At 39.2% G+C, this 9,965-nt stretch overlaps 1 protein-coding gene across 1 annotated transcript in view; it reads left to right on the top strand.

Moving 5' to 3' along the window:
• The first annotated feature begins 453 nt into the window (after window positions 1-453).
• Window positions 454-9,965, top strand: part of MEIKIN (meiotic kinetochore factor) — a 72,468-nt gene continuing 62,956 nt past the window's right edge. Inside the window, exons 1-5 of the mRNA XM_065873685.1 lie at window positions 454-565; window positions 713-806; window positions 1,214-1,301; window positions 3,013-3,073; window positions 6,669-6,806. Coding sequence (XP_065729757.1) covers window positions 454-565; window positions 713-806; window positions 1,214-1,301; window positions 3,013-3,073; window positions 6,669-6,806 — 493 coding nt within the window. The remainder of the gene's footprint in view (window positions 566-712; window positions 807-1,213; window positions 1,302-3,012; window positions 3,074-6,668; window positions 6,807-9,965) is intronic.

The raw sequence follows: 9,965 nt of genomic DNA, 5'->3' as shown, positions 1-9,965 counted from the left end.
CAGGTGTTGGGCCCATCAGACTAATGAGAAAATGAAAAGCAAAAGAACAACCTCCTGGACGATGAAAGGTCTTTTTCCATTAATTTTCCCTTCAGCACGAGGCGAGAGAGCCTGCGCCTAGAGTCCAAGGTCCAGGCCCCCCGTCCACCACCAAGTTCCGTAGCGCTGCGCCTCCAGGAGGGCGGGGCACTGCCACTTCACTGTGTCTTCCCAGAAGCCACCGCGTGACTCCTCGGAGATAAAAAGGCGGGAGTGAGGCGGCGTTTCCAGACCAGCGTGGGGGTTGGCTCTGTGGGCCTGTTGTTTTTTTCTCACCTCTTTCATTCCTCTCGGGCTGCCCCGCAGGCCAGGCCTGGACGCTGGTTCCCTCTGGCGTAGCTCGGTTCCTCAGGAAGAAGACGAGACAGGCCTTCGAGGGCCAAGAGCCCTCCGAGGCCTGGTGGTGGGGTGGCAATGTGGTCACTACGGGTCTATACGCGCAAAAAGCGGGCCAGCCATAGGCTCAACCTAACCCCAACGCCAGATCTAGGTGACCCGGCTAAGGCGGAGGCCCCGTCAGGGCCCGGCCGGAAGCTGTCTGCCCACTGTAAGCGCCGTGTGGCTGGCCTACGGAGTGGGACACGGGGTGGGCTGGGCCTAAGCCCCAGGGACCTCCGAGGCCCGCGGGCAGGCCTCCAAAGCTTTTTCCCTGAAGCATGTCACCCTCTCTTAGGCCTGAAAAGAAGTGGCAAAACGCGCGGTTTGCAGAGAATCACAGAGAAATCAGAGCGGAGTCGGCTGGGAGGCAGCAGCTCTGGGCCACCGAGGTGCGTATCCACGAGTAACGGCCCCATGCCTCTGGCCACCTCAAAATTTCAATCCTGATTTTCTCCTAATAACCTTTCATTCTAAGAGTCAGTGAAGAAAATAGTGTGTTCTGATTTCGCTGTTCTCCGAACACAGAGCCAGAAATTTGACTTAGGAAAGAGATATATTAAAAAAAAAAAAAAAAAAAAAAAGTTTTACCAAGTTGCCTGAAAGCAAGTGAGAGAAAACCTCCGGGAAAGCGTTCGTGGCATCAATTGGTTATTGATACAATTCACCTACTGTGTTCCTTACTTCTTGTTAATTATGTTCCCACAGAGCTTTTCAGACTATAACAGTGTGAATAGTGATCAGGGACGTGGAGAGCCAAGTCCAGACGGTGCAAACTAATTGTGTTGTTTTTTGTTAGCACTCAGTTAAGAGGTACAGGAGAGAAAAGCCTGCATGAAAATAGCACTAGTGAAGAAGCCCAGGATGAGAAGATTGCTCCATTGAGTGTATGTATGTTTCTCCTGTGGTCCTTGGATAAGCTTAGGGTAGAGACCAGTGGTGCCTGATGTACCTCTGGTCTTATATGAAAATATAATATGGTCTTTGTTCTATAGAGACTACATAGCTTTCTAGTGTTTTTATAAACATTGATGCTGTATCTTCAGACAGGGCCTTGAATTAATGATTCTGGTAGACTCATAGCCATGCATTTTTGTTTTTTCTTTCCTTTGACAAAAATTTAAGAAATATTCATTACTGGCTAATTTTCTGTGTGACAGATATAAAGTGTTTCTTAGTAATTCTCTAATGTTTGGTAGCACTTAAACATTTCAAAGCCATTTTCATGTTTTCTCATTTGACTTTGCATTAACAGTTAGAAACAGAGGATTCATTATCATTAGAATATTATATAACTTCCTGATCTACTGTATTTAATGTGGATTCTGTACAGTATTTTAAACATGTGTAGCAGTAGTTTGGAGAAATCCAGATTTTAAAAATTGCTTGTGACTCATCTGACATTAGCATTAAATTGGATAGTCACAGTCCAGCATTTTAGCTTGCGTATTTCTCTTTGACATGTTTTTTGGGGGAGGGCAGTTTTAACAAAAGGCATTTTTTTAAAAAAGGCTTTTCCCCAGATTTTAACAGTGTTAAGTGTCCCTAATAGATTATTCAGACTATGCAAAAAAATGTTTAATCAGTTTCTTTTAAGTTTTGTACTTTTCCTTCCATTCCTTTTTTCTGTGCCTTTAAAATTTTTTTTTACAAATTATCTTATTGTGTAAATTCCTCTAACATTAAGTAATCTTCAAAAATATGGTTTTTAGTGTCTGCATAGTGTCGGCCTGTGCTTTGTCTTATACATAAGTATACTATAATTTGTATAACTATTTTTCTGTGGTTGGGAGATTGAGATTGTTTCTAAGGTTTTGCTGTTTTAGATATCAGTAGATATCCTACCACAGAAATTTTTTGTGTGTACCTCAGATTGATATCCTAAGACAAATACATTGCAGTGGGTCAAGGGTTGTATTATATTTAAAGTTTTGATTCATGTTGGCCAGTTGGCACCATGTTATCTGAAACTTAAAATATCTATCTATCTACTTATCGATCGATAGATAGATATTTGATAGATGAAAAGTAGCATGTTGTTTTACTTTCCATTTCTTTGAATACTAGTAAGGTTGATATTTTTTCTCATTTTATTGGCCATTTGTGTGATTTTTTGGTGAAATACTTATTCATTATATATTGAAGATTGTTGTACTTTTACACACACATGTTACAAATATTTCCACATTTGTTTGCCTTTAATTTTATTTTTGGTATTTTAGACTTATTTATCAATCATTTTCTTTTGATTTATTTTGCTTTCATATTTAGAGGGAAAAAATTCTTTCCTACTTACGGTGTCAGAAAAATATTCATCTTTATTTTCTAGTTGCTGTTTTATCCCACAATAGTTGGTTGACTAGTATATTGTTGACTCCCTATATATGTCCATAATATTATATTTTAAGATTTAATATTAAATATAAGACTACATCTGTATCAATAAGCTGAAAGAATGTATTACATATGAAACTGATATACAAAGTTGATATTAGTTTTGCATTTTTGAAATAACCAAATCAATGTGTTATAATATTATAATATAAAAATATTCCATCTCATAATTGGTGTTATATCTTTAATTCTTATTTCACATAGGAGTCAGTGACAGATGGCCTCCAGGTTGATAGTAGTTTATCAAATAGTGAACGAGTATCAGGTAAGACTGGCAATGTGAACTTCTTCAACTTGCTTACTTACAAACATAAGCATCCATTTGTATCTCTGCCTTATCTTCCCATCTCAGTGGAAGAGATGTCTTTCTCCTGGTCCAAGTTGAATCCTTCGGCCTGTGCTGTAGACTTCATCCTCAAAGCCTTCAAGCACACACCAGTAAATTATAATTGCGATAAGTGCTACAAAAGTGAGGTTAACTTGAGTGTAACTGAATTTAGTTGAAGAGATTAGGGAAGACTTCCATGAGGGAATGGCAATTTAATTGAGATCTGAAAAAAAGAAGAGCTGAACTATAAAGAGAGGTGAATAAAGAGAAATCCAGGCAGAAGGAACAACATGTGCAAAGACCCTAACATGGGACTGAGCATTTTGTGTTCAGTGAACTGAAAGAAGGCCAGTATGGCTAAAGTAGAGAGGAGGAAGTGTGATAATAAGACAAGGTTGGACAAACTGAGGCTTTGCATAGCCTTATAGGCCATGCCAAAGATACTGATGTTTATCTTTGGAGCAGCAGGAAGCCACTGAAGTTTTTTAAATACAGAATGATATGATCGTATTAGCTACAGTATGGAAAAAAGTAGGAGTAGATGTAAATAGACCAGTTGGGAGGCTATCACAGTAGTTAAGGGGAGGAATAATGGCTTTTTGTACTATGGGATGACATTGGAAATGGAAAGAAGTGGGCATATCTTATGGCTGTTGTAGGAAATGAAATTGACAGAATTTGGCAAATGAAGAGTGAAGAAGATGGAGGTATCAAAGATGACACGTGTTTCTGGCTTGCATAACTGAGTATAAGGTGGTAGCATTCACTGAAAAAACCTTGTTTGAGGGAAAGATAATAAATTCTCTTTTTAATAAGTTATGGGTGTGTTTAAGATGTCTAAGTAGTAATGTCAAATAGGCAGTTGGATATGGAGGGCTACTGATAGAAGTTTGGTGTAATTGAAGTTATTTTTGAAAACAAGAAAGGATGCCATTACCACATCAAAAATACTGAGGAATTCTTAAAAACAGATGAGATCCAGCTGATGAATAAATGAAGAGCAGAGAAAAACCACTGCAGAGGTAAGAATAGCTCTGGAGATGCACTTAACTCAAAACACTTGGTCAGTAAATGCAAAACACTGTAATAGATGGGACCCTGAAGGAGTTGTCAAGGTGGTGGATTAAGCACTACATTCTGGCACTGTATGACCTGTCACCCTTCTCATCCCCTTCTTACAGTGGAAACACTGGCAGCTCCCAGTGCCTGCTGCCAGGTCAAAACCCTAGGAATTACTGCCAAGCAAAGTGAACTAAGTCTTCACTTTGGCTCCTTAGGGTCAATGTTGGAACTGGAGTGAGAAGCAGAAGGGAGTCTGAAGGAACTCCAGATTGCCACACAGAGAGCAGAGGGGCAAAAAAGTTAAAAATATAGATTATGCTTATGGTTGCTAAGCCCAGGAAGAAGATACATTATGATACATTATGAAGTGGGAATTCTGATATAAGAGACTTCCAATGTGGATAGTAGCCAAATAGGGCAGTGTCCCCATGTAACCTACAATACCTGGAAAATACAGGAGGACATCCCCACCTAGACCGTAAGTTCCAAGAATGTCTCATCACTCTTCTAAAATCTCCAGAGGTAGGTTGTTGTTTCAGAATTTATACTCTGTGCCATACAAACAGATTCTCAAATAGAGATATGAACAATCAGAAACAGTCAAATCTTTGAAGAAAATCAGTGCCATGGAAGAGAGGCCACAAGTGCAACAAACAAAAGAATTAACACCTGAGGGAAATGGTAGAAAACTTTAAATATCTCTTTAGAGACAAGAGGCCGTTGAATCCATAATATAACATGCTGCTATAAAAAAAAATTATAGTCCCTGGAAACTAAAAATATCATCAAATTTTAAAACAAGAAATTAACCTAATATTGAGATGTATTCAGCTGAAAATTAACTTAGCTAGCTAGAAAATAGAATAGAGGAATTTTCTTAAACTATAGTGCAAAAGAGCATGGGAGGTTCTCAACAAATGCTTTTCCCTCCTTCTTCTTCTCTCCTCTTTGCCTGGTTAACTTCTGCTAGTTCTTCAAAAATAGATTCAGGTGCTATCTCTATTGGGAAGCCTTTCCTGACTGCTCTTCTCTCTTTCTAGATGAATTGTTCTATCCTGGTAATTCTATGGCACTGTCATAGGACTCAAAACAGCAGTATAATTGTTTTTGTTCCTCTAGGCCCTAAAGCTATTGAAAATAAGCACTATCTTTTATCTTCCTATTCCATTCTTGGGACATAAAATAGTTTGAAATGCTTGTTGAATGAGTTTTCTACTCTATTTAGAGGAAATAAACAATTTTACCATAATCAGTATTTTTTTTAATTGTAGTTTAAATATATGATAAACGTCCTTGGTTACTAGCTTTATCAAATTGATGTGTGAAAGGTATGAGGAAATAGAAAATAGACTCTCTAATTAACAAACTGGTTGTATTCTGAGTTCATTTGTTGATTGATATTTGAGACCTAGAATACTTTATGCTATAATAAAATATAAATGGTTAGGTTTTGAGCAGCCCACAGAATTCTATTTAACATATAATTACTTGTTTTAATTCTGTCTTGGAATCTAGTAATTTTGCAACATGATGAAAATTAACTCAGGACTTCATATTTAGTATGGAGGATTGAACATATATGTTTACTTCTCCCTTCTGAAACCTCACTAAAATACCAATAAAGGCATTAAAAAAGGCATGAATCCACAACATAGAGAAAAAGAGACCTCAGCTGACAAGAGATAATCAGCAAAAGTTTGGAATTTGGAATGTAGATGAATAAATTATAATAGGCCTAACAGACAGAAAAAAAAAAGCTGAAACCTAGATACCTAGAACAAACCAAGAAGCAAACTGAGGCAAGCTGAAGTTTCAGAAATTAGAGGAATCACATACTCCTGAAGGAATAGATAGAGTTAATGTTGAAAATAGGATATTTGGAAATCCTTAAAAGTAGCAGTTAGATGGGCTTCCCTGGTGGCACAGTGGTTGAGAGTCCGCCTGCCGATGCAGGGAACACGGGTTCGTGCCCCGGTCCAGGAAGATCCCACATGCCGCGGAGCGGCTGGGCCCATGAGCCCATGAGCCATGGCCGCTGAGCCTGCGCGTCCGGAGCCTGTGCTCCGCAGCGGGAGAGGCCACAACAGTGACAGGCCCGCATAACACAAAAAAAAAGTATACATTTTATTTATTTATATTTATTTTTTATTGAAGTATAGTTGATAAAACTTGCATTTTTGAGCCAAGAATTATAACTGAACCAAAGTAGGTAAGGAATAAATTATAAAACTTTGAAAAATAATGGAAAAGATTTTAGTGCATTTTCTCCATATCAGAAACAGAATTATTTTCTCAGATTGAAGTACAATTTAAGATTGTGTACAATAGTATACCTTTTCAGTTGTATGTGTAATTTTACATTATTAGTATATAACTGCATGTACATTTCTACAACTTTGAATTCTTAGGATTTTGAATCTGTTTACTATTGAAACATTTTACCCTTTTTGTTTGTTTGTTTATTCTACAGGACTAAGTTTACAGCATGATATTTCTAGCTCTCTTCTAAGTTACTCAATCACAGACTCTTATACAGAATACAAGACTTTTGAAGAGAGTTTAAGTAGCTTCCCATCGCCTGAACTCTTCAGAGGATCAAATTATTTAGGTGAGAAAATAATTTCAACCTTAAGTTGCTCCACTATAGCAATTGCTCCTTTGTCCACAAATCCTGCAATGAATAATGTTCATTTTGAGGAGGTATACTTCTTTTCCACCCAAACCTTCTTCTGCCCACTATCCATTGTGTTCCATGCTCAGTCACATAGGGCTATAGATCAAAAGCCCTCAGATCAGGGAAGGATGAAAAGATTAGCATTTATATGTAATACATATCAAGTTAGTAAGCAGTTTTGCACATAACATATGTATACTTGTTCTCTTGAACCATGGGCTATCTTTTACTTCCTATACTTCTCTTACTTTTCAATAACTAAAAGCTTGACTAGACCATCTCCCGTCTGAATTTTTTCTACAAATTAACAGTTATTTACATTTAGTATATGTATAATTAAGAGCCTTTGGTTAATGATGCAGATTGAACACATGCCTTCCTCCACAACTTTGCACAATGGCTTTTTTAAAAAGACATAAGCACATAAGAGTAAAGAGAATGGGGAAGAATAAAGCATAAAGTTTGGAAAGCTAGAGAGCAAATGGTCTGATAAAGCAGAATTGAAAAAACTGAGTCCTAAATCAACAGTGAGAATACCCCAGAAACAAGTTAGTTTGTACAATACCATAGTATCCCAGAAAAGTTTTCAATGTGGCTTGTAAAATACTTGTAAAAAGCTGTGTCTGAAACACAAAAGATGTGGTGACTTCTCCTTTCCTACTCAAATGGAGTCTGGAGATTTATTCTTTGGGGTGTTTTGAAACAGAGGGACTCTGGACTGGAGGATACTAGGCACTGTTAATAGCAGGGATACCATGGTATTTTGAAATGTTAGTCCCAATTACTCATTCCCCTGTAGTAGTATTATATAGCCATACCCTTGTCATAGCCTCATAGTGGATGAAGTGTACTTCCTCACTCTTTTGCTTTGGAGTTGACCATATGACTTACTTTGGGCAATAGGATATCAGTGAGTGATACATAAACAAACTTTTGATATGTGCATACATGATTGGGCTTGTCCTCTTATCCTTTTGCCATCGTGAGACAAATACAGATCTTCTTCCACTTATGATGGAAAAAACTGTAAGTTGAACCATTATAAGTCAGGGACCACATGTATATCCTAATTAGCTTTTACCTCTCCTGTGGGACTCCAGAATAAGAGATACAGAGCAGGATAGCCCCAGGCAGACTGCAGACTTCAGAGAGCTGCTCCAGCTGATCACCAGACCCATATAATCTAAAGCAGAGCTGTTTGAGCCAAACAGTAGACATGAGTATAAGAAATAAATGCTTTCATTTTATGCTACTGGCATTTCAGTGTTATTTATTATACAGAAAAAACCAACTGCTTCAGATACTGTAGTGAATGCAGAAAGGGGGAATTAAATGCAAGTGTACATTCCAAACTGTGGTACTTGCTCACCCAGTGCCTATTCTCATCCTAACCCAACAACTCATTACTCTGTTCAGCTTCCAGAATGCTAGCACCCAGAATTGAAACTTTCAGGCAAGAGAATGTAAGGTTTTTTCCTGAGAAATCTGAGCAACCCTAAAGAAAGTATCTAAAGATACTGGCCTCAGTAGTCCTTCAGTGAAACTGACAAGGACCCTACAGTGAAGCTGCCTATGTGACAAGCCCCAACTAAGCCATAGAGATCCCACTTAGCCATTTAGGGCCCCCAGAGAGCCAAGGACTACTAGACTTCTGAGAAAACCCTCTAACATAAAACATAGAGATCAGAACAAAGCAAAATATGGTAGTGAGTCAGTAAGGTGTTGGAATAGGAAACCCTAGACCTGCCTTCCCCCAGGGACACACCAATTCAACAACAATACATGGACTAATTCCCTTTGTGAGAAATCTAAAAACTAGTTGGGCGGCTCCTGCACCTCAGGCAAGCTTGAGACCAGTCACATCAAAGGCAGTAGGAAGGACTTCCCTGGTGGCACAGTAGTTAAGAATCCACTTGCCAATGCAGGGGACACGGGTTTGATCCCTGGTCCGGGAAGATCCCACGTGCCGCGGAGCAACCAAGCCCTTGTGCCACAAGTACTGAGCCTGTGCTCTAGAGCCTGCAAGCCACAACTACTGAAGCCCGCACACCTAGAACCCATGCTCAGCAACAAGAGAAGCCACCACAATGAGAAGCCCGTGCACCACAACAAAGAAGAGTAACCCCCACTTGACGCAACTAGAGAAAGCCCGCACGCAGCAACAAAGACCCAACGCAGCCCCCCCCACACCCAGAGAAGCCAGTAGGAAAATTCAAGACACCCTTTCACCATAATTCACACCCCCAGCACAGGTTGGCAGGAAACCTTCAGCTTCCAGCTTCTCCCTAGGGAGGGAGGGAAAGGACTGAAGCATGTGTCAAAAGTTCTCAATTTTCTGGGAATGGTCAAAGAATTGCCTACTGTCTTATCTGCCTCAGAGGGCTGATGGGACCTGACATACTCTAGAAGTCTGATGGGTGCTGAAACAAAGATAGTATTTTGTCCTAGCATAAAAACATTCACTAGATCCCAGCTTCTCTCTGGAGCAGGAAAGAGTTGGACTGTGTCCAACATTCCAACATTTCCGGGGGCTGCTCAAAGGAATAGTTTTTGTCTCATCTGTCTTGGAGCACTGATGGGACTTGGTGTATTCTAGATTCCTCATGGGCACTAAGAACAAAAACTATGGTTTGAGCTGGCAAGAAGGTTTGAGAGGATCCCAGAATCTCTGGTTGGGAAGATTGGTGAAAGTCTTCTGTACGACACCTATCTGTGAAGACTGGGAGAGGTGGCTGTTTTTTCTAATGTGCAGATACCAACACAAATCATTAAAGAAAAAGAAACAGGGAAACATGGTCCAAAAAATGGGAATAAGATAAAGCTCCAGAAACTGACCCTAATTAAATGGAAATATATGAACTACCTGACAGAGAATTCAAAATAATTGTCATAAAGATGTTCAACAAATGTTCATAAAGAGCTCAGGAGAACAATGCACAGAGAAAGTGAGAATTTTAAGAAAGAGATAGGGAAAAAAGTTAACCAAAAAGAAATCTTAGAGCTGAGAAAAACAGTAAATGAATTTTAAAAACCCAGCAAAAGAGATTGGACTAGATCAAGCAGAAGAAAGAATCGGCAAACTCAAAGATAAGT

The sequence above is a fragment of the Phocoena phocoena genome, chromosome 3, assembly GCF_963924675.1.
Source record: "Phocoena phocoena chromosome 3, mPhoPho1.1, whole genome shotgun sequence".
NCBI classification, from domain to species: domain Eukaryota; kingdom Metazoa; phylum Chordata; class Mammalia; order Artiodactyla; family Phocoenidae; genus Phocoena; species Phocoena phocoena.
Note: the sequence above shows the minus strand (reverse complement) of the source record. Positions and strands in the feature narration are given on the sequence as shown.